At 44.4% G+C, this 27,848-nt stretch overlaps 1 protein-coding gene across 9 annotated transcripts in view; it reads left to right on the forward strand.

The window, feature by feature from the left end:
• Positions 1 to 27,848, forward strand: part of SRGAP2 (SLIT-ROBO Rho GTPase activating protein 2) — a 238,432-nt gene that overhangs the window by 177,893 nt on the left and 32,691 nt on the right. For all 9 annotated transcript variants that reach the window (XM_033410544.2, XM_033410545.2, XM_033410546.2 and 6 more), the window contains 6 exons: positions 3,127 to 3,228; positions 4,465 to 4,662; positions 12,308 to 12,392; positions 15,157 to 15,184; positions 17,072 to 17,096; positions 22,444 to 22,504. In XM_033410544.2, coding sequence (XP_033266435.2) covers positions 3,127 to 3,228; positions 4,465 to 4,662; positions 12,308 to 12,392; positions 15,157 to 15,184; positions 17,072 to 17,096; positions 22,444 to 22,504 — 499 coding nt within the window. The remainder of the gene's footprint in view (positions 1 to 3,126; positions 3,229 to 4,464; positions 4,663 to 12,307; positions 12,393 to 15,156; positions 15,185 to 17,071; positions 17,097 to 22,443; positions 22,505 to 27,848) is intronic.

Below are 27,848 nucleotides of genomic sequence, written 5' to 3' on the forward strand. Positions count from 1 at the left end.
CCTGGGTATTGAACAAAAAAAGAATGGGTACCTACAGAAAGGACAGGAGCCAAGATGTCAACCCTAAGAATGGCTACCCAGGCAGCAGTGCACAAACATGGGGGCCCTGTTTATGACTTTTCACCTCCGATGACTAAAACAAGAAGTGCCTAAATAAACCGAAGTGAGAGGAGTGAGAAGCTCTTTGGTTTTCATTACTGTGAACCTTGTCGTTTCTCTTCTGGTGGTTGTACATACAAATCAAAGTGAATCTTATTGCTGGGGTAGGAGCCACCATTTGACCTGTGGGTTAAACCAGGAGGAGGATGTATAGGCTTACATAATAGAAAAGCTCAAGATGGATCTTCAGGCATGGTTGGGTTTAAGAGTGGGAATTTTATCAAGACTTAGTTTTTCTCTTTCTGCTTCACATCCTGTGTGTTGGCTCTATTCTCAAACAGGCTTTTATCCCGTGGGGGCAAGGTGACTATATTTCCAGCCTTATCTCCTTGTAGATTGAAATCCAGCAGAAAGAGTATCTGCTTCCCTCCTAGAAGCCCCCACAAAAGTCTCATTGTGTCTCCTTGGTCCCGATTGGGTGACGTGCTTATCCCCAGTCACTGTGGCTGGTATCTGCAGTCGGCTGATTGGCTTATGTGGAGGTCACACACTGCATCCCCAAGTTGGGGAGAGCCCCATCCAAAGCACATGGCATGAGTTGTGAGTGGAATGTTCCCCACAAAGGACAGTCAGTCCAAAGTTATCAGAAGAAGGAAGAATGAATGCTGGGTGATGGAAAAACAACAATGCCCTTTCAACAAGGGAGTGGTGCTTCCGTTAAGATTAGCATCCAGATGCTTTTTAGAAAACCCTCCTCCAGAATGACAACTGTTATACTGTAACCAGCGGATTTGCTCTCATCAATAGGCCACCATGGAGAGTGGGACATTTCTATCCTAAAGACAAAAACATGGAGATGATTTCTTTCCTCCTCTCCTTCTTGGGGAAAACCAGGCCATTTACAGTTTGTTTCCATTGCTGTGGCTTAGGAAATGCAGCATCTGAACAGATGGGGAAGTGAGATGGCAGCATGTGCAATTAGAATACGAGGGTGTATTGGTGTGTCACCAAGCCCCAGGAAGCCCCATTCCTCACCTGCCCTGGCTTCTGGTCAAACTTGCCTTCCAAGTCCCTTCTCCAGCTGCCACAGAGATTCCTTCCCAAGAAGCAGTGGAACTTGGGGACCAGCTGAGTGGAGTGATACATTTTCTGGTGTTGACTGAGATGCCTTCTAAGCCAAACAGCTTGTCTCCATAAAGGGGGATTCCAAATGCTGGGTGCTCAGGCCCCCTCCTAGCCCTGTCAGAGCCTCATTTCCATACTCCAGAGCACAGCTGGAATGCATTACCTTGCACCCCGATAGAGGACCACTGCCAAAGCATGCATCAGCAGCCCTGCTGCTTCTTAAAGAAACTAGCATGGAGGTAGTTTTCCCTCCATGATTCCTCCCTGCTACGTCGAAGTTACTTTAAAAATCAATAGTTCAGTCTTCTGCCCAGGGCCTCCCTTTGTGTGATATAGCTGATCAGTGGCTGGGCCAAGCAGGGGCCAGGGCCAGTCCTAGATCTTGCAAAGGTTTTGCATTCCAGCCTAGCCTTCATGTGAGTGGAAAAGCAGCCATCTATCCCCAGTCATTGAGGGCTGTCTGTAGACTGTGGAGGCAACAAGAGGGAGCTGCCTGGAAGTCCTTGAACTAGGGCCAAAGTTCGGATGGCATTTTCAGCGGAAGCCCTGAAATTGGCCAAGGCCCGCCACTGATTGGTGTTCTGGGGCACTCAGCGCATGAATTGATGCCAAGCACTCTCAGATGTACTAGGAGGAGGTGCTTGGCTCTACCCTTGGTGCCCCCAGAGACTTGTGGGGCTCTGAATGCCTGACCAGTGACATCAGGCAGCCAGAGAGTTTCACTACTGGCACTAACCCATCCTGGCCACTGAGCTTTCTCCATTGTGTCTGCTTATCCAAGAGCCAGAATGAAGTCAGCTCGCTTCAGATCTGAGAGCTGGCTCAGGCCAGCCTCTCAGCTGGGGGAGGAGGTCAAGTCAGTTGAGAGCTTAAAAGCCAATGGAGGAAAAGGTCAAGTCCCAGCCCCCTCCATTTGAAGAGAGGTTTTGTCTTTTCAAGCAAGAGAATGGTCTTGGGCATGTGAATGTGCCCACTGCTGGGGAAGGAGGAGGCCAGTTCTATCCAGATGTCTCTTTGCAGACGAGAGGCTAAAGGACACGTGGTGGCAAGGTGACAGGAGCTGCCTCCACGTGGTCCTGCCTCCCAATCTGCTAGCCTTCTGTTCCTCATCTGTCATCCTGGGGATTGTGGGTGACCTCACACCTATGCCATTGCCATGGGCCCATCAGGAGACAGTGGCTTAGCCATCCCCTCACACAGGGGGAAGCTTGTTGACAGCGATCCTTGGGGGGAAGGGCAGACTTCTCTCCCACACAGATCTGGTGAAGATCTGGAGTAAAACGATGGCTTTTTGAAAATGCCAAGTTCCACAAGATTCCATGCCCTCTGGGGCCCTCTAGCAAAGCCCGTGGACTTGTTCCTGGCTTCACGCTTTCTCTCATTGAGTCAGAGCTCTCATGCACGGCCCAGATTTATAAACACATGCTGGCTGCCAACAGCGGCATGTTAGCCTCCTGACCCACTTCTCTCCTGCTTTCACTCTGGTGTACAGCAGGGAATGAAGGAGGGGCCAGCGAGGTGGCCACTTGGACCTCTGGCAGGAAGTCCTCACTGTGCCAAAGCTTTGTGTATCTGGAGCTGGGCTGCCTAAGGCACTCTTCTCTGCCCTAACTCCAGCTTCCTAAGAGCCGAAGGCCCTGTATAGACCTGCGTCTGCCAAGCACTAGGCTGGAGGTGGGCTACAAAGAGAGACAGAGATCTTTCCAAACAGGTTCCATTGCTCATTCCTTTCTTGTGCTATTTGATCCTGGAAGAGGTCTACACACTTTGGCTTTGGATTTTGTTTTAACATAAAATTTGCAAGCTTTACAGCTTGAATATAAGTAGTTTTATTAACAGTAATGGGACTCTGACAAAAGAACTGTGTCCCCTTCCTGACCTAGTATTGCTTTCTTTTGGCAGGCTTCCCAGCTCTGTGCCCAGCAGCCCGTCCAGAGTGAGCTGGTACAGAGATGCCAACAACTACAATCTCGCTTATCCACCCTGAAGATTGAGAACGAAGAGGTGAGACTCAGAACCACCCTCTGAGTTTCCCTGTCAAACCTCTTGCTGCTGCCCGTCTGGGAGCAGGTGGACGGAGCCATGCAGAGAATGTCCGGGCTGCTGCAAACATTTCGTAGCCAAATGTAGGCTTGGATTTTCCCCTTCTGCTACATCCTGCCCTTGAACTCCAGGAAGTTGCTCTTGCATTGCCAAAGGTTGAGCTCTATTTTGAGCTTTTGCAAAATGCTTTTTTCCCCCCCTTTGCACATTTAATCAAAATGGCACTTGGCAGCTGTGTGAACAATATTGTGTCTCTGAAACCACCCCCTCATGCCTGGCTTTTTCCAGCATTTTCAAACAAACAGAGGCCTTTGACTTTGACACTTCAAATATCTCCATCCTCTTAGAAAAGGGTGACTTTCTTCTGGGCCCAACGTATTGGCTTTCAACAACCAGTTAAAAGGGCAGTATGATTAATTATCAGCTCCTTTCTTTGAGCTTATGTGACTTCTCACCTGGCATGTCAGTAAGTCTGACTTTCCCCGGTAAGATCAGGAAAGCCTGGGGATGGGTCACTTAGTTTGCACGTGGGCAAACAGGTTCATTCATTTGTTGAAGGTCGGGAAACAGAACCTGGGGCATTGCGGGACCAGCCCCATCATACATTTTTAAACAGCTCTTTGTATGATGGGGTTGGTTTGGATTTGTTTCATCCTCTCTCCCTTAGCACGTCCAGCATAACGAAGAGCTAATCTTTCTTTTAATTTTTTTTTTTTTTTTTTTTTTGCGGTACACGGGCCTCTCACCGTTGTGGCCTCTCCCGCTGCAGAGAACAGGCTCCAGATGCGCAGGCTCAGCGGCCATGGCTCACGGGCCCAGCCGCTCCGCGGCATGTGGGATCCTCCTGGACCGGGGCACGAACCCGTGTCCCCTGCATCGGCAGGCGGACCCTCAACCACTGCACCACAAGGGAAGCCCACGAAGAGCTAATCTTAAATTTAAAAAGTGAACATTAAATAGCTGGGTCAAGCATGTAGCGTGAAGGGAGTAGTGGTTTTAGGTCCTCACTGGAGAGAGTAGGGTCCGTGTGATATTTATCACTCACTTAGCACCGTCCAATGGGAAGCAGACCTGCACCCTCTGACAGTCCCCTCCCTCCTTCCTCAGCCCACTTCTCTCCCACTTCTCCAAGCTTCTCCATCACCTCTTGTTTTGCAGCCTGCCCCTCATGCATTATGTTGGTCCTTATCATGGCAGGTAAAGAAGACAATGGAGGCCACTCTGCAGACCATCCAGGACATTGTGACCGTCGAGGATTTTGATGTGTCCGATTGCTTCCAGTACAGCAACTCTATGGAATCCGTCAAGTCCACCGTCTCAGAAACCTTCATGAGCAAACCCAGCATTGCCAAGAGGAGAGCCAACCAGCAAGAGACAGAGCAGTTCTATTTCACGGTGAGGGGGTTCAGTGGCCTTTAAAGATCATCTTTAGGCACTGCAGCACACACAGGCCATTTGGATCCCAGCGTCCTTGTCAAGTGTCTGCAGGATATCTTATCCAGTGTCTTGCAGGATATCAAGTCTTTGAATATCTTGACTTGGATCTGGGCATGTTCAGAGACCACCCCTACACTTAAAGACACAAATATACACAAGTTGTATATCTAACAGGGACCCCCCCCAAGAGAAAGGATGGCCCCAAGTACACTACCAAGAATATTTTCTTTTTGAAGACTTTTTTAACCAGCTAGTAAGCTTTTGTTTGAAAGTTTCCTTCTCATCCCTAGGGGTCGTGAAAGGGGGACTGCATCTCTTGGTTCTTGAGAACTACGTCGAAATATTTTGGCTAACACATGTCTTGTTTTTAAAGTCCATAATCTTTCCTAGTTGATATGATATGATATTAGTTTATAATTTAAAGTGGGAAATTATTTTTCATAATTATAGCTAAAATTCAAAGGGACAGGTAATGTGTAGCATTGTTGGTTTGCATAGAATTCTAAAACATTATATCTTGTTATTCATGCATCTCCCAGTCCTCTTTTAGACAGATGAACCCAATTTTTTTTAAGTAGTGTTAACAGTCCTTTGGAAGGTTGCTGGCTGGTCTTTGGTGCTACTTTTTAATAATTAAGTTATTTTGAGCTTGCCAAGTAGGATTTATTGCCTGAACTAAAATGTATTTCCTAATCTTCTGACGACTAAGAAGAAATTAAGTTTGCAGATGTGAGAGGAAATATAGCCAGTGAATATGCATACTGATTCTGAATGAGAGGAATTAACTTGTTTTTCAGTCAAGAAACACAATCTGCATGTAGTAAATTGAATTTTTCCTCCAACTGGAAACATTTGTTTAATTCTTCTTTGAACACTGCCCTTTCTCCATTAAGAACACTAGTGATTTGCTATCTCCTTCAAAGAAGAAATCTGTTTTTTCATGTAATTAAGCTCAGAATTCTTCAAAAAAATTTTTTTTAAGTCCTGGAGAAGACTGTTGAGAGGGAGTGATTTAACAGTATTATTCTTTTAAAATAACTTTTTTTTTCCTTGTAATACAAAACAAAACATGCTTATTATATAGAATCTGGAAGTAAAAAGAAACTAAAAATCAGCCATAATCCCAATAACCTAGAAATAATAGTGTTAGAATATATTCTCTTCCAGGCTTTTTTCTATGCATGCACACAGATGTGAGCATATATTTATAATTTTATTATAAAAAATGGGATACTGCTGTACATATTGTTTTATAATCTGCTGCTTTCATTTAACAGATGATTAATATTTTCCTAAGTCATTTAATTATAACGTTCTTTAATACATTTATGAGTAAAATACTAAAATCTATACAGAGAAAGAATGGAATGACATTTTGGCTCATTCATTCATTTTTGTGAAATACATAGCACATTGCCTGTTTTGTAGTGAGTACTCAAAATTGCTGAAAATTTATTATCTCCATCATCACTATTAATTTATTCATTGAATATTATTAAATTGTTTATTGATCATTTATTAAGGATCTACTATGTACCAGACACTGTGCTATATAACCTGGGAATGCTAAGAATATAAAATGAAGAGGAGAATGATGGAATTGGGCCTATGAAGGGAAAACTTTCTTTTTTACTGAGTGTAAACAATTACAATACAATTACAATAGGTTGATTTGGGTAATTAAAAAAAATAAATGTAAAAAATGTTAAGTGCATACATGCACATGTGCATGAACGGCAATCAGGATAAATGGAGTTAGGGAAATATTACATACAAAGTAATTTCTGTGCTGATCAGGCAATGAGTGAATCAAGAGGAGGAAGGCATTCGTTGAGGCAAGAGCAGCATGTGCAAAAGCATGAAGGCATGAAAAACCTGGGACAGACATGAAGAAAACTTCCTGTCTATAGTGAGGGCTACGTACCTCCCCAAGCTTCTTTATCTCAGGAGGTTGCTAAATACTCGAGAGGCTTTTGGGATTGTCTGGCTGGTCTGTCTGGACTGCTTAGATATAACGCTACTTAAATGACCCAATCTTGTTACATTGCAGAACAAGATTAAATAAGAATTTTGGACATAAAAATCTGTATTTAAGACTGTCAGAAATTACTTTTTGGCTTTAAGCGAAGCTATAACATTTGTATTCAAAATTGACCTTTAGTAAGAGCAGGAATGACCATATTCCAACTGGTGACCTCCCAAATCCCACCCATCCTTTCACCTCTGTCTGAATACACTGATGTCCTCTAACTCACTTCCTGTCTTTTGTGGCCATAATGCTACTTATCACAATTGTGTGCAAATTTCCTTGGCTAACAGGAAGGTTCTTTTGTCTGGGCTTGTCTAGTAACAGATTTACAAGAGAGTTCATCATTTTTGTGATTGGTGTTTGGAACGCGTCAGATAGTTCATGATAAAAAGACTTTTGGGAGGTGGCAAAATGGACATTCAAGGAAAGGGGGCGTGCATGTTCCCCAGGACAGCTGCAGGTGCTTGCGGAACCCTACAAAGCCAACACAACTGCAGATGTGCTTTTCTTAGTCTTTTGTCTCCACAAACGTTGCCCATGTGTTTCCCTGGGCCCTTCAAAGACATCAGAGTAGCGCGTCCTAGAAGTTGCCTTCTTTTGGAAGATTGGGAAGAGGTCCCTTGTCATGGCTTTCTCTCCTGGTAGTGTGCCTAGTGACCCAGAGGGCTGCTAGGAAAGCTTTCTGACCACTCTCGGCTGTCATCAGATTCATCTGCCCTCATGACATCTATTGGAAATTTGAAGCATGACCTACAAAGGTCAGTCATTTGCAAGAGTCCCAGGAAAATAATCATGGAATTTTAAAGCTTGAAGTGTTTTTAAAAAATCATCTAACCAAACCTTCTCATTTGAAAGATTTTTTTTAAAAAAAAACTGAAAAAACAAACAAAAAATCCAAAAAGTATGGGTAGCTTGTTTAAAGTCCTCAGCAAGAGCTGAAACCAGAACTCTGATCTTCTGGTCTCTGGTCTCAGGACACAGGCCTTCTCTATGCCCTGCTGAGGAAGCTGAGGTGAGGGGAAGGCTCAGGAACAGCTCAGCTTTCTGCCCTTCTTTGCTCTAAGTGAGAAGACATTTTCTGACCTCCTTGGCTTTGTATCACTTGTCTTCTATAACAAACAATCCAGCACTGTCTACCTTTTTCCCATTGCCTTTTTTATTTTAAGTGTTAAAAAAGATGCAACGATTTCAAAAGAGAATACAGAAAAATGTCAAGCCTCTACCCATCCCCAACTCCCACTTCCCCTCCCCTCTGACAGTGATTGAAACCAGTTTCTTCTGTGTCCTTCCAGAGGTATTCTGTGTGGAGACAACCACTGATGTACCCTTTAATATAATATTATTACATTAGAAATGTAAGGAAATAAAATAAATAGAATTACAAATAGAAGTATACCATCCATACTGTTCTTCACTTTGCTTCTTTCACTTAATTTATTTTGGGTATTATCTTCACATTAGTCCAAAAGATCTGCCTCCTTTTGTAATGGCTGCAAGAACATCATTGTATGGATGGATGTTCCATCATTTATTTAACCAATTCCCTGCTTATAGGCAGTAATGCTCACTGTTTTTAGCCAAGTACTGTCAAACCCTTATAGGTATTTCCTTGTATGGGGTTTGGAGTATGGGGTTCTTGAATGGGGGATGAAATGGTGGAAGGAGGGCTTATAGCTGATAAAATAAACAAAGCTAAACTGCCTGAATTCGGGAGGACAGATTCGGGTAAGGTAAGAGGTTGGAGAGGAGCCAGTTCTTTGGCCATTGAATGGACAGTGCTCTAAGACTGCTAGACTTGGTGAGGTCCAAGACCTTTTTTTGTCTTGGTATTCTCCAAGAATAAACAGATACTTGATAAATGTGTGCTAAGCAGGTACAAATGCATGAATGCCCCTGCCCTGTCAATTAAAGTGGGGAGATATGCTCCTGTTGAAATGTTTGCTCTATTATGTATTCTGTCTGACAGCTGTTTCCTGCTTTAAAATTGACGGGGAGGAGGGGAAGTGTCAGTGTGCTTGGTTGGTGGGGAAGCAGCCACAGCAATGACATCTGTGTATCTCTGTGCACGGGGCTGGCTAGGCATAGCTCACTCCTCCCACCCACCCGACCTTCTGGCAGCAGTGGATACTTATGGCCTTGGGTTCACAGATTAAATTCAAGGCCTAGGCAAGGTCCGTGAGTTTTACACCACCATGGAAAGAATGTATTTAAAGAGAAGAGGTATTTTAAAATTAAATTTGAAAACCATTCTTGTGCCTCAAACTTTTTTTTTTTCAGGCCAGAAACCTGCTTTGATTGAGCTTTCTTAAGTATTAGCACAAAGCAAAGAAGTTTAGAGAAGGACTGTTTTTTGGTTGAGCAGGTGATTCTGTATAAGAAACACTTCTGAGCACCTGCTAGTTGCCAGTCCTTGTGTTAACAATCACAGTCATGCTTGTTATCTTATTTCATCTTTAACACCCTTGTGAAAAAAGATATTATCCCCATTTTTCAGATGGGGAAACTAAGATTCTGGGAGTTAAGTGACTTGCCCAAGGTTGGAAGAGTTAGTAAGTGGTAGGACTAGAATATACCAACTCAGACTTCTCCGTTTTACTGCAACTGAAATGTCTGTCAGGGAGGGCAGGCTCAGAAAGAAAAATTATTATTATACTAATCCTTTTCAATAAATAAAACTCATCACTGACAATTAATACCCAATTAGGAATTATTTAGAAAAATCAGTGAGATCGTAAAAACTGAATTTAAGGTTTACAATGGCACAACCCAAAACCACCCAATAGACTCCTGCCTCCCTTCCTACTTTCGGAAAAAATTCTCAGTTTTGATAATACTGCGTGTAAAATGGAGTAGGGGCATATGGGGGTGCGGCAGTCAGACTGTGTTTTAGGAATTTGATTTCATTTTGGTGATCTGGAATAGACCATGACCCATTCCTTTTTCCTCCACTGAGGAAAACTCCAGGTAATCACTTTACCTTTAGGTGTTTCTGGAGAGGAGCACGGTACAGGGAGTGGAATGAAAGAAAATTAATTACCTAATACTGGGACATGGTTTAAATAAGGAAAGTGACCCTTATTGCCCAAGGAAGGATTTTGAGATTACACATGAACAGTTCTTTTCCTAGCCCCCTGGCCTCCAGAAATCATTGAAAAGCTACCTATTCCTCCCTTGTCGTCAGCTGTCTCAGCTCCCTGTGCTGTGTGTCTGGACAGCAGCAGCTGAAGCCTTCTAACTAAGCTCCTCCCAGGAAAGCCCAGGTTGCTTCTCCCAGTTTACCTCTCATAGAGATGAGCGTGGATTTATGGGCGGGACAGGGACGTGATAAATGACATGCCTGCGAATAGGATGCTTTTACCTTCCCATACCCGGGCTTACCTAGACGGAAAACTTCCAACCACTGTTTCCACTATTAGGCAGGCAGGTCATACCTTGACACAGTTTTTGATCCTTCAGGATTTAGTGGAACCCGAAATGTTAATTCATCATACCTCTTTATCAGATTGTTATTTATTTTAATGGTTCACTGAGTGACAGCCAGAGTTAACTAGTGAACTGTGAACATGAATGAAAAAGATGATTTCCAGAATCACAAGTATACACGAGTGAGAGGAAGGAATTTGCATCCATCTCCTTTCAGAATTTTGGCTGTTTTCTGAGCACTCTGGTCTTGTTTTAAGGGTTACAGTGTGTCTGGGTGAATTTTCCCTCATTAGGACACCTTTAGAGTCTCCTTGGGATAACCTTCCGAAGAGGGGGCTCTCGCAGTTCAGATGTTAGCAGTGGATGTCTCCTGAAGGTGTTTCACCTCTGGGCGCTGAAGTACTGTTCCAAGCCTCACAGTTAGGCATTGGTTGGGGATTAGGATGTCACCCAGGGAAGACTGACAGCAGGTGAGCTGGCAGCTGGAGCAGATGGGATGGGGAAGGTGACAACAGAGCCTGTTTTCATGCAGGTGTTCTCATGCAAAAGCACAAAGGAGCAGAGGGAACAGGTCGTGAGGAGAGCAGCAGAAATGGTTTGTCATAGGGCTTGTTTTTTGTTTGTCTTCTATTTAATTCAGAGAGTAGGGGCATACTTGGGGGCGTGGTATGTAACTGCTGAGGAAGGTTCTATCCAGAGGAGAGTGAGACTGTTCATTTATTTACTCATTTTCACACATTTATTGAGTGTCTACTATCTTCTGGGCACAGTACTAAGCATCAGGGATGCAAAGAATAGTGAATGCCACAGTCTCTGACCATAGAGAGGATACCATTTGGAGGGAAAGACGTAGGAGCAGCAAAGCCTCCATGACAGGGCTGGGTGAAAAGTGCTGTCAGAGATTTGCGAAGCTCCACACAGGAGCATCTGGGTGAACAACGGAGGGCCTCCAAAGGCCTGGATCCAGGATCCACCGCCACTTACTGGCTTGTGTCTATCAGCAATGCCCCCTTCCCCTTCTCATCCCCTTCCCCTTCTCATCCGTAATCAGGAAATAATATGTCTCCCCTATGTGCTGTACAGAGTTATTGTGAGAGTCAAATACATGCTAAAGTACTCTAAAAATTCTTAAATTGCTACACATATGTAAAGAATCAATACTATGAAGTTTTGTTCTGCTTCTCTCCTTCTGCTCTGTACCATAATGGATCAAGCACGTTATCATAACGATTAAAAGCACACAGTGTATTGTCAAACTGCATATGTGGATACTGGTTCCACCACTCACTAATCGTTTGACCTAGAGCCACTTATTGAATCTCTCCAAATCTCAGTACCTTCATCCATAAAATGGGGATAATGATAATCATAGTTCATAGAGTTGTCTTGGAGATTTAATGAATTGTCCAGGGAAACATAGTCTCTCGCTGAGCAGACAAGGGTTGAGAGAGGTCAAATCACAAAGTACAGCACAGCAATCATGTTTTGACTGTTAGAGCAGATGGGATCGCATTTCCATAAACCTCATCTTGTGTTTGGAACCGCCAGTATGTGTGTATACAAGCGGAAGGTGGCAGCCCCTGTCTCTGTGTGCTCAGAAATCCCAAGCTTTCCACAAAGACTCTGCACAATAGAGGAGGAAGCGATTGAAATGATGAAAATATGGCTCAGACAGAGATGCGCTGAATGCTGTGCTTGGTGCTTGCAGCCCAGGCAGGGGCTGAGCCTTGACATTGCTCCTGGGGTGAAGGAATGCACCCTGGGAGGGGCCGGGCAGGGCTGGATGTCAGTGGAGGTGATGAGCCGCAGGTGTGTATCCTTCACACCAAGAAGGAGGGGCTCAGTGAGTCCCTCCACGCCCTGCTTTTCTTCCGAGGAGCTGAAAGAGATGGATGAGGGGCCCGAGGAGATAGCTTCTTATGGTGGCTGACGCGGAGCTCCCAGGAAGACATAGAGCAGGATACTAATCCACCAGGAAAATCAGCAGATGCTCACATGCTCAGGGCCTTAAAAAAATTAAAAATGGACCCGGTGGAAATTGGGTCAGAAACCAAAAGCCCTCTTAGAAAGGGAATTGTACAGCTGAGCGTCTGGGATTTTTTTTTTTTTTTTCCTTCAGGACTGATTGTTCTTTATCCTCCTCCCTTACAGAAAATGAAGGAGTACCTGGAGGGCAGGAACCTCATCACCAAGCTACAAGCCAAGCACGACCTTCTCCAGAAAACCCTGGGAGAGAGTGAGTGTGGGCTCTGCTGGAGATTTGGCGGTGAGGGAAGGCCGAGCCCTGGGCCCAAGTGCTGAGCACACGCCTCCATCCTCAGTCTGGTTATATGAATGCATTGCTTTTCCTCGCTCGTTTGATGTGGAAGCACACGCCCCAAATGACCGCTTGAGTTATGGGGAAGGGCCAATGCTTAATGAAGCACTAATGTGCATCATCTATTTGTTTAAATGGAGCATGCCTGCTCTCCACCCAGCCCCACTCCTGCGCCTCCTCTGCCACTACTGAGGCCAAGGAGCTGGTGGGTTCTTTACTGTCCAGACACTTTGGGAAAACTCTCAGCTCCTCTTGTAGCAGGACCGAGGCTGAAGCAAGAAGGTGGGGAGCTGTGAGGTGAGCTACACAGCTGCTCTGAGGAGAAAAGAGGAGAGGATTCTCAAGGGCAGGGTTGATGGGCAGACTGCAGCTGTCTGTAGCTTCAAGGTGGGGCAGAGGTTTTCTTCTGCTTTGAAGGGTCCTGGTGCTAAGAGGCAGCCCTCTCCCTGCTTTGGCCAGGCTGAAGCTGTGGTGCTCAATCGACTATCTGGTCTCATAGGATGATTTTAACCAGACCCTGGAAAGTAGCAAGGCAGAGGACCAGACTGGCACTCTGGACTTTCTCTCCTCAGCTGTCAAACAGAAGGCAGGGGTTGAAAGAGAAGCTTCCCTGGGGTTTTTGGCACCTTGCCCAGGTCTCCTGCCCAGCTCTCAGCATCCTATGATTAATGGGATTCCCAAGTTGGGGACATCTCTGAAGGCCCTGCCCCTCCTCCCTCCCCCACTGATCTCCTCACTTAAAGATAGGGAGGGGGAGGCTACTGGTGTTCTAACACCAGTGAAAGGCAAAACCTGCACCCACAGAGGTCTAACATTCTCAAATAAATTCTTCAGACCAACTGCAGGATCTAGGGAAGTATACAGCACTCACTGGCTCAATGGCCCCAGAAATCAGAGCCTCCTACCCGCCATTCTTACCCTGTTCTCCTGCCCTGAACGATTTCCCCAGATGATTAATTCTTTTATCTCTAATGTCTTTGATCTTGTGATTTTTAAGGCATTTTCTTTTATGTGAAGAAAGCCTGTTAAGTAACTTCTGTTGTCTTCCCTCCGCAACACCCAGGGGACTCAGGCTGAACAGGTCTAGGCATTGAGATCCAAAGTTTGCTTATAGAAAATCTTTACTCTTGAGTTATCAGATTGCTCCGTGGGGAATCGGAGGAAGAAAAGCCCAGAACTATTTGAAGCAAGTTATAACTGTGATTTCTTTTTGCCAGGATAATCTAAGCATGACCCATAAGTGAGATGGGGAACAGGGCGGGGGAGAGAGAGAGAGAGAGAGAGAGAGAGAGAGAGTGTGTGTGTGTGTGTTTGCAACACACATACATGCACCAAGTGTGCTACTATGAAGGGGTGAAGGTTGGTGACTGTTCATCAGTGCTGCAAATTGCCTTCATCTAAAGATGACAAGTTCTAGCAATAATGAAAAATATAGGTCTTCCTGTGTGCAAGTCATCATGTCCCTGCCTTCTGTATGTATTTGTCACTAACGCAAGAGCCCCTTGTTTCTTGCCACAGAGGGATAATTGATGTGTATGAATATTCCAGAATGGAAATGGGACAGATGTTAGAAATAATGGCTCTGAATAATATTTTTGCAGACGAAAGCTGAGCCTTTGGTAAGAGAGGCTGTTGGGGTGGGGGAGGTGTTGCTCAAGATGAGCTGAACTGTAATCAACAATTAGCAACCTTTAAAGGCAAGAAAAAGCCCTGCCCTCCCCCCCCTCACCCCCCCCCCCACCTCGGCCCTTGGAGTCGCCTTTCCAGGCAACTGGATGAGGAGCTTGGGAGCCAATCTCTCCTTCCCCGGCTCAGCGCCTGCTTACCCTTTCCCTGGTTTATCTAATACGGTCTAATACAGACCAAGCTGGGTTAACTGTGGACCCAAAAAAAGCAACACAGATTACATAATGGCCCAAGTGCACATGCATATTTTTAAAAAACATAAGAATACTTCAGATGAGCATTAAGATTTTCAATTCCATTTTTTAAGACTGTGTATGATCCATCCAGCTTAGTATTAGGGCCCACTGTTGGGTTGAGAACCACAGTCTAAAAGCAGTAGCAGCATTTTAAATCTTTTTCCCTTGTCATTTCAGCCCAGCGTAATGAAAGTGAGAATTTAGTATGAACCTAAAACGAGAATTTCGATGTATGCTTCCTCCTCTCCCCAAATAACTATTCCTTCCTTCTTCCCCTTCCACCCTCAACTGTGTGTGTGTGTGTGTGTGTGTGTGTGTGTGTATGTGTGTGTGTGTGTGTGTGTGTGTTCACAGCCTGAAGGGCAAGCAGGTTCATCCCTCCCTCCTCACCACACACATACCCAGCACACATAGAAGAGAAGCTGAATTTCATCTCTGGGAAAGCTTCTAATAATTTGTTCTCTAAGATATGCTCTGCCTTGCTATTTTTCCCCTGCATCCACCCGTTTTCCCACTGGGAAGCAGAGTTGGCAATCCTAAGGTTTCAGTATACCAGCAGCCCTGGGCTGGGAACAAGCATCAGAAACGAGGCCCAGAAAGAGGACCTGGGTGCTCTCTTCTTTTTTGCCTGGAAGGCTAGTCACACGTGATCCTCGGGGCTTCCTGGGGAGCCGGGCAGACACAGTCATTCCTGGGAGCAAGTCTCCCCCTTTCACCCCGTCTGCTTCAACATGTGCTTTTTGCCTTTGTCTTTCCAACAGGTCAGCGGACAGATTGCAGTCTGGCCAGGTAGGTGTGGCCTGAGACAGCCCTGGGAAGGGATGAAGAGAGGCCGGAGGGGTAGAGCCATCCCAACCTGGGAAAGAGCCAAGGAGTTGAGTTGTAGAGGTGTTGGATGACTTTGCAAAGGGGTAGCCTAGGGCAGGGGTGGCTTCCATCCCCTTACCTTGCTGACCCCATCTGGCCTCAAATGGAAATGGGATTTGCTGAGCAGAATTAAGCGAAGAGAGTTACTGTTTGCCAAAATAGTCCCAGAGACCCCCCCAAAACCACTGCGTTGCACGGAAAAGAAATGTTCGACGCCGGAGGATCCTGGTAACCTAACCTTAGCTTTTAGACTTCAACATGTGGGTTTTGGGAGGTCTCTGACCTAGAGAACGAGGATCAGAAGATAGCATTTGACCTGAAATTTTTTTTATACGTGGAAAAGATGACAGCCTCTAATTAGCGAGTGTCGCTTGACAATGAAATATTACATTGCATTGCTTGCCAACAGCATTGGTAGACATCCTCGCCTGATGTACAAGTATGCAGCCCTCCCAATCTTTTCCCACCTTCCCCGCCCTCCCCCACCCCAGCCAAATATTTTCCCTCTCAGTCACGGAGCTGCTATGAGAAAACTCGTGAGTTGGCGGCGAGCAAGGCATTCATTCAGCCGACGGTTCTCAGATGCCTAAAAATGTGCTGATTTAACGGGGGAAAGAGCTTTAACGGGCCGGACTCCTTAGAGACCCTGCGTTAGCCCATTATATAAACCACTTATATCTGGCGACACACACACACAATAGTCATGAGGCCATTTACAATTATAGGCTCATTACTTAAAAATAGCTTCATTTGGCTTTCATCGTTTTGTCATTGTGGATCACAATAAAGATCCCATTAATATACTAGTCTTGTTGACTGGAGGGAACCAGGATAATGGAATTCTGTAGAATATACCTTCCTGGTGCTAAAGTCTTAGTGTAATTTCACCTAAAGTGCCATAACTGCAGAAGGCTCTATGGGGGTGAAAAGAGCTGAGCTGAATTCCCTTATGCTGTGTTATTCACTGTGTGACCTTGGGCTGCTCTTTTCCCCTCTCTGAACTCCAGTTTCCTCATCCATAAGACAAGATAGAGAGGGACTTCCCTGGCAGTCCAGTGGTTAAGACTCCATGCTTCCACTGGAGGGGGCATGGGTTCAGTCGCTGTAAGGGGGACTAAGATCCCACAAGCTGTGCAACGTGGCCAAAAAAAAAGACAAGACAGAGCAATCACCTAGATCCAAGGAGCTCTAGGATTCCAAAGAGGTCCTTAAGAAGAGCCTAGTGGAAGTGGCAGAAGGTGCCCAGCAGCTGGGCTCTGGTCCCTACCTCCTTCCCTCACTCAAAGAGGCATCACTGCTCTCCTTGCTTGGGTATTATTGTCTGAGTCAGATTCCCTTGGAGAAAAAGCTTCCAAGGCTAAACACAGCTTGAAAAGCATTGACCTATGGAATCGCCAAGGTTCCTTCCAGTCTGGACACTCTACTGTCTAAATTCCAGGAAAATCGCTCCTTATCTTTTCCCTAAGGATTTATTTCCAAGAGAAAGAAAGCTATAGCTTCCTTTGGTGTTTACTAGTGTCTCCTTGCAAATGGAGAAATCTTCCTGTTGTCTGACCTATATATATTTTACTGCAAATTGAACCAATTCCCTCCTATTCTACTTTTGAATGGTGGCAGACATTAAAACCAGAGACCTCTAAGCTTTTGTGAAAAGCGCTTTATTGGGCTTCATTTGGAAGGTAACTTATCAAGTCTCTTAGCCACTTCTGGGACTGAGCTGATTAATGTGGTTTGTTTCATTAACTACCTCACAGATTGTTTTTAATCTCATTTTCTCTTTTCCCTCCCTGTTGCTGGATTCAACCACAGGCGTAGCTCAACTGTGAGGAAACAGGTAAGGGCCCAGCAAGAGGCAGGCTTGTCTGGCGTGAAATGGTTAGATCCCAGATATTTATGGAACTCCAGTGTGGATGGGACAGACACTTTTCTGACTTCATGCTTACATTTGGAATGTACCATTTAGTCATAGTATGTTTAATATTACGGCAACTTCATCAAATTAGTGAGGGGGGCAGGGACTCATTCCTCTCCTCTCTAGTCGTTTATGCTCTTACATGCTAGAGGTCTGGTTTGACTGTGGCAGACTGTGCCAGAACTATCTTTGGTGCTACTTCTCTAGGAGACCGTGAAAGAGGCCTCACACTTCATACATGGGTACCAATATGACAGTAACTCACAGCATCTAATCACCTAGACCAAGTTTGCAGGTTTTTGTTTGTTTCTGGTGGCATGGTCATCTTAGATGTATTTCTAAGACATACTAAAAATGTAAAGATAAGTCTGGTCTAGGAATGATAAGCAAGAGACATTGAGCTCTGCAATTATGTGCATTATCTTCAGAGTTGTATTCAAATCTGACACTGAGCTGTAAGCAACTAGCTCTCATGACCCACCTTAGGAGGGATCTTAGCTCGGCATGGGCAGTCCACATCAGTGGATAATCTAAACAGCACTTATGCTTGTTTAAAAAAAATTAATTGACGGGTTTTTTTCTTTTTTTTTGTAGTTGCAAATTGGACTTCCTAATTATACTTTATGGCAAATACTAAAATGGTTTTGTATCCCCTAAGCTCATACCAGCTATGCAGCAGGCAGTTAGCAGAGAGGGGGTGGAGAGAGCTCAGAAATGTCTTTGTGTCTACTCAGGGGAAAGCTGATCCAGCCTTTAAAAAATCATTTTGGGTAATTCACAGTGGCTGTAGCCACAGGGAGTTAATGGAATGGAGAGGGCACATGGTTTCTGCGATGGCGGTAGCCCCTGCAGGGTCTTCAGCTGATCTCACTGCTTCAGCTGGCTGGGCAGTCCAGCTGGGGAAGTTGATAACATAGCCCGCACTTGTCTTAGCTTTGCTGTCACTAATTTTTTTCCCTTCTCTATTTTGGATCTTCTTTTAATGAGAACACCATCAGATGCAATTACACATTTTTTAAATTATAAAGATGTCATTGCAGTTCTCTTTACTCTATTCCTCTTCTTTGTTTCTGCTTCCCCTTTCTTTCATAATTTCAGTTAAAACTAGAGAGGAATGGTGTGCCTCCCCGGGATCATTTATTACATTTAAAATTAATAGGTGGATATCTTAAAGAGGGAGCAATGTTTTTTATCCCACCCCCCTTCGAAAATAAGAACAGGATTGACCTTGAAGTTTGTTCCTTTCAGTTCCTGGGCTGAAATTGAGCCTCCTACATATAGATGGAGCCTGGGTGCGACCACTCTGGCTGCAGGAGTGCCAAAGGCCACGGTTTGGCAGGTGAAATGTGTCCCTGGTTGGGCTCATAATCAGAAAAGAACTGCACCCATCTGGTTTTCATCCTGCTGTGCCTAGGCAGTTGCAAGCAAAGCATATTTGCCAGGTGCTAGATTTGTGTAAGAGTTCCAGCATGCACCAGAAACCCCAATCAAGTAAAGACCTTGTTTTCATTCACTTTTTTTCCAGCAGCTCAGATCTAATGGTGGATCAGTGAAGAGTTTTTCTAAGATAGTCAGAAAGGTAAATAGTGAGTAATTTGGAAGAGGAGTAATCATGTATACATAACCAGGAAATAAAATTTGTTTGGTTGTTTATGGCAAATCAGCCAAACAAGAGGAAGAGCTGTGTAACTTTTGCTTTTGAGTCTACCCAATGCGTTCCAATCATTTTTGACCCTAGCAAAGCCTAGGTTCAGACCATCTGACTTTTCTTCAAAAAGAGATGCCTCAACTGCTGCTTCCAAGCATTGCCTGCTCCCGTCAAGCCCAGAATTTCCTCATTCCTATTACTTCCGTATCTTCTTTGCTGGCCCATCTTTCTCTGTTCCTCGAAATGTAAGCATTTCCCCAAGGCTTGGTCCTCTTTTGACTTCCCTCCATATTCTTTCCCTTGTCACTTGTGTTGCCTTGGATGATTCTGTCTCTTTCCTCTCCTTCCCAAAGCGTCCACTTGTTCTGTAACGTTGTCGTTCTGAGTCTTTGGATCTAACTCCTAACTGATGGGCAGGACGTTGATGCTCAAGAGTTGCGGTGGCAACTCCTACCCTCAGCATCCATCTCCTCACCTCCCACCACGTTTTCAGTTCCTTAGCACCTCCCCTTACTTCTCGACTCTTATGGAGACCCTCTATTCTTCACAATCCCTGAAGCCCCACATCTTATCTTTGATGCCTCTGTTTTCCTTATTACCCACATCTAATCAGGGGTCAAGACTTGTATTTTCTCCCTGGTGAAAACGTAAACCTAACAAATATAACAAAGATCAGTACCTGGCAAAAATCCTAACTCTCTCACGTGTGAGAAATTATGCCAAACAATGGCATATTTAGACATTATCTAGCCACCTTCTTGATTGCTTTCCACTGCAAATCACTGGACCCCTGCTTTACTATCTCTTCCAAGTTATGTTTGCTACTTTTCTCCTTCCACTTTTGGTTTAAAGTTCCTTTAATCTGATTGAATGGGGATTTGACTCGATTGTCCTTCAAGGGCCCTTCCAACCCTGGGGTTAAATGACCAAAAATATTATGAACAAAAGAATTAAACTGACATGGATTCTAACACTGGAGGAGGGAAGGAGAGAGGAAGAAAGGGAGAGACAGACACTGAATAAGAACACACATAGACACTGCTCGGTCAGTTGTATGCAAGATCTATGGTGAAGTGAGGGTCTTCACCAGGGCACATCCTGGGGAAATGGATTCACCCGGAGCTCAGAAACATTACAAGGAGAGAGTCAGAGCCCTCATGACTTTTTGTCCTTGTAATGTCCTTTGTCCTTTGTTTTCACTGGACTCTGACTTAAGCTCCACTGGAGCATTGGGGACTAGGAAAATACTCCTCTGCAGTAGGACAGGTCATCTCTGGCCCACTCTTGTCTGCCACAAATTATCCTCTGGGCCACTTCTGGTAACCAAGAACATGCAGGTTAATGTCTTTGATGCTTTACTTTCTGCAACCCTGCATGCTTCCCTTTAGCTATCATTAATATTCCTTTTACCACAAGTTGAGGCAGAATTTTGCACTCACGTAACTTATGGAAACCATAACCTGTGAGCTTCCCAACCTCCTTCCCTCTGGGTCTTAGGACCAGAAAAACTTTACAAACCCTCATATCACTGTCCTCATTATCACTGCTACTACTGTTTGTAAATGAAAAGTATAATAACAATGTTTGTAAACATAAAAAGACCTCCAAAAAATTAAGTTTGGGGTTTTTTTTTATAGTGGAACCCAGTTTCTTCATTAATGTAAGGAAGAGCTGAAAAAGATTCTTCCTCTGAGACCAGCCTAGACTGACTGGTAGAATTTACTGATGGCAACAAGAAGGCAGACACTGGCTACTGAAGCTGGAGAGCTGGAGGAAGCAGACGGGTCTGGGGGTCATGAGACGAGCATTTGGGTCTCTGAGACCCTCCTGACTCCAGCTGCACTTTGGTACACAGTACGTCCTCTGGCAGCATCCTGGCTTTCCAGCAAGCTCAGGAGCTGGAGGCCACGCCAGCTCTTCTCTCAGCCTGGCATCTTCATGAGACCCAGCTGCTTCCCTATTAGTGGCCAAACCGCCAGCTACAGTTGAAAATTTAGAGCCGGGGGAGAGGCACAAACCAACCTGTGAAATGGGCAGAAGCCACAGGACCCATCCCACTGGAGAGCCCAGTCTCTGTCCTGAACATCTAAAGCCCTTTCTAACTAGGACTAAGGTCACTCTGCCTGGTCCCTTCCTTCCCTGTAACTGAGTGGTTGTGCATTTAGATGCACTAGAAAACCCTACTGGTTTTCAGCAATATTTGGTATTCACACCTGACTATGTTTGCCAAGCTCCTAGGACGCAGTATGGGTGGCAGTGAGATGCTCAGTCTCAGGGGGAGACTGCCTGGGTTTGAATCCTGGCTCTTCTACTTAGCAGCTGGGTCACCGTAAGCAGCTATTTCACCTTGCTAAGCCTTCATTTCCTCACTTGTCAAATGAGGATAATAATAATACACATCCCATAGGGTTGTTACCAGGACCAATCCATCTAAAGCACTTAATATATGACCCAACACCTCTATAAATTCTTTTGTAAATGGTAAGCACTGTGTTCATGTGCCAATAGGAACTATTACTCTCCTCACCACCAATCCCCCTCCCCAGTTAGTACATACCAAATTAAGGCCAAAAGAAGTTAAATAAATGGCAGGATTGTAGAGCAAAAATGGCAGAGCAAAGATTGATATCTGGGAGGCCTGCTGCTTAAGTTAGTACCAATTAGTTTCCACTATTTCCAAGAGTTAGGTTTTTTTCTTTCTTGCCTTTTATGCCAAACAAACCCCCTCTCTGCTGCTCCCATTGATTCATTCTGCTACCTTCCACTGATATTAATTGAGCACCTGCTATGTGAGAGCATCATGGCCAGAGATGGACACCAAGAATTAACATAGGATCTGCCCTGTGGAACTCGAGCTCCAATGGTGACAAATGCAAACAAATATTCATACCCACACAATTAAGTCACAGTCAGGCTGTGAAGGCCAAGTACAAGGTGCTGAGACCCCGTAGACAGGGGCTCTGATCTCATCTGGGGAGTCTGGGAAAGCATCCCTGGGGGTGGGGGTCCAGGGTGAGGGGAGCATTCCAGCAGCTCACGCAAAGCCATGAGCAAAGGAGGACTTACTGAGGAGCAGAAGGAGACAAAACTGGAGGCTAAGACAGGACCCCAGACACGCAAGGCTGCGTACAGAAAGTAACGAGGAGTCCTTGAAAGAGTTTAGCCTAGAGAGTAAACGATGGACTGTGCACTTTTAAAGATCACCTAACCAATATGAGGGAAGAAAAACTGGTTTGGAGGACGACAGGGATGGGAATGGAGATACTGGTGGATTGGACTGGGTTGGTGGCAGTAGAGATGGAGAGAAATAAATGGATTTAGGAGGCAAACTTGACAGAATATATGTATGTATTGATTGATTGTATGGCTGCGGGGGGGGGGGACCGTGGGATAAAAATGATCAGTTTCATATAGGACGCACTGAATCTAAGACGTTGGTATGAGGCATTCCAAGTAGATGGTTGTGCAAGTGCTTTGGAGCGTGGGGGCCAGGCTGGATGCTTCTTGGGGACCAGCCACTGATCCAGCTGAGACAAGTTCCACGTGGTTTTGGCTCATTTTCTCTGACCCTGGGCTGTCTCTCTTTGAAGATTCTAATGTTGTGTTTCTTTGGCTTTTCAGGATTCCAGCCAGGCAATTCCTTTGGTGGTAGAAAGCTGTATCCGGTTTATCAGCAGACACGGTAAGCAGGATTACAGCCTTGCCCATATTTGTGCAAGAACTGGGAAGAACTTCCAGGAATTCTTTATAGAGTAAGAATAGAGATTGACTTCCCATCCTGACATTCTCCAAAGAGGAATAAAATCTTATTTGTTCACATAATGTTTGCTACCTCAGAATGGCCACACCTAGACATTGAGAGAAAAATATCATGTATTTTTGACCCCCAGGTGCCTGAGCCACTTACCACACTCCCTTTTCTAGCTTAGAGTGAGTTTTTGTTTGTTTGTTTGTTTGTTTTTTGCGGTACGCGGGCCTCTCACTGTTGTGGCCTCTCCCGTTGCGGAGCACAGGCTCCAGACGCGCAGGCTCAGCGGCCATGGCTCACAGGCCCAGCCGCTCCGCAGCCTGTGGGATCTTCCCGGACCGCAGGCGGACTCTCAACCACTGCGCCACCAGGGAAGCCCATAGAGTGTGTTTTAAATTATAGCTGTTATGTGAGTAAGTCTAGCTGGTCCAATGTGGTGACGCTAGTTTCACCATTACTCACCGTCTTTGCCCATGTTGGTATCTCCCACTGCATAGCCTGGACCTTTGTTGTCACGTTGGCTTTCTGCAGCAGACTGCTTTGAAAACAAGCTCCTTTTACAATATTGCATTGACTCCTGGTAATATTCAGTTTTTGTTCTGGTTTGGTCTCACTGTTTAGGACATCTCCAGAGCTCAGTTAGTAGCTGCTCTTAAGGTTGTAGCCAACATTTGAGAGTCTGGCAGGGCTGGCTCCTTCTCAGCTAAGTCACGCTGTCTTCTGCTTGGATGACGCTGAATCTCATAAATCCATTCCTCACCAGCTCCTAGGCTGGTTGGACAGAATTTAGGGAAAGAGGTGAATTGAGTCTTCCAAGTGTAAGAGTGTTTAGAAAACACAGATATCTGAGTAAGCACCATGAAGATTTCTAGGAACTGGGCATCAGAAATTGTTCTTAGATGTTATCCTGCCTAGTTATAAGAAAAGTGACAGAATGACCTTCTTGGCGCTAAGGAGGTATATAGATGATCACTGGTCTCAATTCAGAAGCAGCCGTTCTCTCCCTTCCTCTCCTTCCTCCCAATAAACTGGGGCATTGCTTGGGTTTATTTTTGGAATAATAATTGCGTTAGCATGTTTACAACTTATGCCATTCCAATCAGCTACAAATTTTTCATTGTATCTCCATCCACCAGAAGTAACAGCATTGTACAGCACTATTGAACAGTCAGTAAATATTTATCAAGCCCCTGATCGGTGCTGAGCACCATGCATTGCCAAATAGGAAAACAAAAACAGGGGTAACCCTGTCTTTACCTGGTTTTAAGACGCAGTTGGGAGAAAATAAATAAGCAAGTAAAAAGTTAAATAAAAAGATACACGCTGTAGTAATTCGGAATAGCAGTATAAGAAATTTCACAAGATGGTAATGATTAATAGTCAAGCAGTTGGCAAAGATAAGTCCAAACTGAGTTCAGGGGAGGAAGAATTATCTGTGCCTAAAGGACAATAGGAACAAGAGAGTCTGAACTCGGATTCTCTCATCCATACATTCTGTTCATTCATTCATTCAGCAAGCACACATCTTCCTATGATAGGGTTATATCCCGATCAACCCATCGTAAGTTGAAAATATCTGAAGTCAAAAATGCATTTCATACACCTAACCTGCAAGTCTTATACACAAACATGTATAGCTTAGCCTAGCCTACCTTAAACGTTCTTAGGACACTTATATTAGCATACGGTTGGGTAAAATCATCTAACATAAAGCCAGTTTTATAATAAAGTGTTGAATGTCTCGTGTAATTTATTGAATACTGAGTGAAAAACAGAGTGGTTATCTGGGTACAGAATGATTGTAAGTGTATCGTCTGTTTACCCTCGTGTTTGCATGGCTGGCTGGGAGCTGCAGCCCATGACTGCTGCCCAGCATCACGAGAGAGTACTATACCACGTATCAATAGCCCAGGAAAGATCAAAATTCCAAGTACAGATTATACTGAATGTGTATCACTTTTGTACCATCGTAAAGTCGAAAAGTCTTAAGTCAAACCATTGTAAGTTGAGGACCGTCTGTGTGTATATTGATTGCTCATTGTGTACCAAGAAAAGGTTCCTGTGTTCATGAACCTTACATTCTACTAAAGGACCAATAAATAGATGATCAGTTGATAAACAAATTAATATATATCAGGCGTTGGTGAGTGTCATGAAGAAAAATAAAGCAAGGTGAGGAGATGGAGAATGGAGAGGGGATACTGTTCTAGGCGGATTGTTCAGGGAAACTCTTAGGTCACCCAAGGAGGTGACATTTGCCATCCTGAAGGAAGTCAGGGAGTGAGCCACATGGGTATCTGGGGAAGAGTGTTCTGGGGAGAGAAAACATCACATGCAGAGATCCTTGGCATATGCAAGGACCAGCACTCAGGATGCCAGTGCGGCTGGAGCAGAGTGAGTGGAGAAGAGAGTGGCAGGAGATGAAGCCAGAGGCCAGACTTTTAGAGTTTTGTTGACTAAGGTAGGTGTTTGGATTTTATTCTAAGCGAGTGGGATGCTGTTGGAGAATTTATGAACAGGGAGTGATCTTTCTAAAGGATTCCAGGCTGCTGTGTAGAGATAAGACCATAGGAGGAAATAGGAGGCTGCTGCAGTAGCCCAGGGAAGACATGGCATAGGGTGTCAGCCGTGGAGTTGTTGAGAAGTGGATGCGTTCTGGATATCGTGGCTTGAATATACCTGTCCCTGCCCCTGTACAGGCACAGTACATGAGGAGACCAAAACTTAGCATATTTCTGTGGTAAGGCTCTGGGGAAACAGGTATGCTCACATATTGCTGATGGGAATGCAAACCCATACAACCCTTTTGGAGGGGAATTTGGCAACATCTAACAAAACTACATATGCACTAATCTGATCCAGCTGTCCTTCTAGGAATTTACCATGAAGATACACCTCCAAAATATAAAAGTACATTTGCACAAGTTATTTATTGCAGCCTCATTTGTAATTGCAAAATATTAGAAACAAAACAACCTAAATGCCATACATGGAAGAATAGATGAATAAACTGTGGTATATGCACACAGTGGGAGAATATGCAGCTGCAAAAAAGAATGAGGAAGATGTCCATGAAATGATCTGGTGAGGTTGCCAGGTTATATTGTCAAGTGGAAAAAAGCAAAGGGCAAAAGAGTATCTATAGCATGCTGCCTTTCATGTAAGAAAGAAGAGGGTATAAGAATATACATGTGCCTTGTCACTTCTGCAAGAAGAAATACAGGAACGATGAATCCAGAAACTAATATTTGACTGGTTATTTACATGAATGGGTCAAAAAAGTGAAAAGAATGGGGGAATGAGAAATGGGAGAAGAGTGACATTTCTCTGAGTATTCCTTTTTGTGTAATTTTGACTTTTAGAACTACATGGGTGTTTTCCATACTCAAAAGATAAATAAACAAATATATAAAACAAGGATGTAGGTAAAACTCCAAATGGAATACAAAAGGAAACAAATAAACCTAACTGTATTACAGACGAATAACATAGGCACACTGAGGAGATGAGGAAGAAAATAATCTAAGTTTCTTTGAAAAACAGTATTTTGATTATATACTATAAGTCTAACAACAAAAAGAACTGTAAAATAATGCACAGTAGTCGATAATTGTTTTTATCACAGGGTGGTGAGCCAGCAATTCTGAAGCCATTTTATGTGTAAATATTATAAGATGAAGCAAATAAATATATTGTTGATTTAAAGAAGGAAAAAAACCTTAGTCTATAGTAGCTGTTCAAAAAATATTTGTTCAGGGAATCCCCTGGTGTCCAGTGGTTAGGACTCCACGCTTCCACGACAGCAGGCAGAGGTCCAATCCCTGGTCAGGGAACTAAGATCCTGAAAGCCGTGTGGTATGTCCAAAAAAAAAAATTGTTCAGCAAATTGAATTTTTTCCCCCAGATAGGGACTTAAGGTATTCCTGAGCTCCCTAAAGATGATGGATAAAATGTTTGTATATGTGCATTTAATGGGGATAGGGTCCATAAATTTTGTCAGCCCCCAAAACATCTGTGGCCCACCAACTGCCAAAATTTGCACATCATTGCTATCTTCATGTTCCCTTGGAGGTAGATGTTCTAGTCCCCATTATATAGATGAGAAAGCTGAGGCTCACGTGTAAATGGTGGGTCCGGGTGATCCAGGAAGACTTAAACGAAGAGAAGGGATGTGAGGAACAACTGAGACTCAATCAGGATGGAAAAACCCCACCATTTCCATGAGGAAGGGAGCAGAGACACGTGAGCAAGAGGTGGTAGTGTGGCAATCATTTCAAGACTTCTCTAGCAGAGCAACTCTGGGCAACAGCTGGATCCAGCACAAAATGGACAGTTTTGTGCCGTTTCCAAATAACTTACCCAAGTCTGACTGGCTTTATATTTTTATGTTAGTGAGCACTAAGGAAAAATGAGAAAGGTCATGCACGTGTCAGCTTGGTTATGTGAGGCCTTACCTGCGTTATAATAAAAAACAAAGTGCTTTTCTCCTTCACTTTCTGGAAACCGACCATTTATTAATGTTCCTACTTTCAGAATCATCAGATTAGACACTCTAAAGATTCTATCTGTTGAGCAAGAGCACATGTTGGCCCTTCTAAAGCCTCGGTTCTCGAGGGGAAATGGAAACCAGACAGAAAGGGACCTCGGTGTGCCTCAGGCCTGCTGCCTGGTTTCCAATAAGCTCTTCTCTGACTTCTTCTTGTTCTGGGCCCGTGGGCCAAATTGGCTTGTCCTTGATGTCTAATCTACCAAAAAGTACTGAGGTGATCCTCTCTCAGCAAACTGTTGGCTGCACGCATGAGACTGAGTAGCCTGGTCCCTGAGATGACAGTTCCTTATATTATACTGTGTTTCCGACGAGTCGCTGAGTAGGTGACTGTTTCTGTGAGAAACCTGCTGTTTACATTCTTTGTTTATACGGCATTACCTGGCTGTTACACCCCATTGGTGACTAATATGGTAGTTACATTGGGGTCTTAACATTGCCTGCCATTCTGTGAGGGATATTCTGGAGATTCCCCTAGAGGAACAGACAACTTAAGCCCTATTACAAGCCAGGTAATTAAATTCCCCCTGCTTACTTCTTACTATTGCTACAGTTGGATTCGGGATTCAGTCCTGGCCTGTGTGGTTTACTGCAAAGGTCTAGCTGGTAGAATCCAGTCACCACCACCACACGACCCCCATCAAGAGGGGAGTCCTAAAACAGTGGACAAAATGTAGCATTATTCTGTTTTGTTTTCCAAAGAAGAAATTTGTTTGAGATTCAAAAATGTTG

Source organism: Orcinus orca, chromosome 1, assembly GCF_937001465.1.
Source record: "Orcinus orca chromosome 1, mOrcOrc1.1, whole genome shotgun sequence".
NCBI classification, from domain to species: Eukaryota; Metazoa; Chordata; class Mammalia; order Artiodactyla; family Delphinidae; genus Orcinus; species Orcinus orca.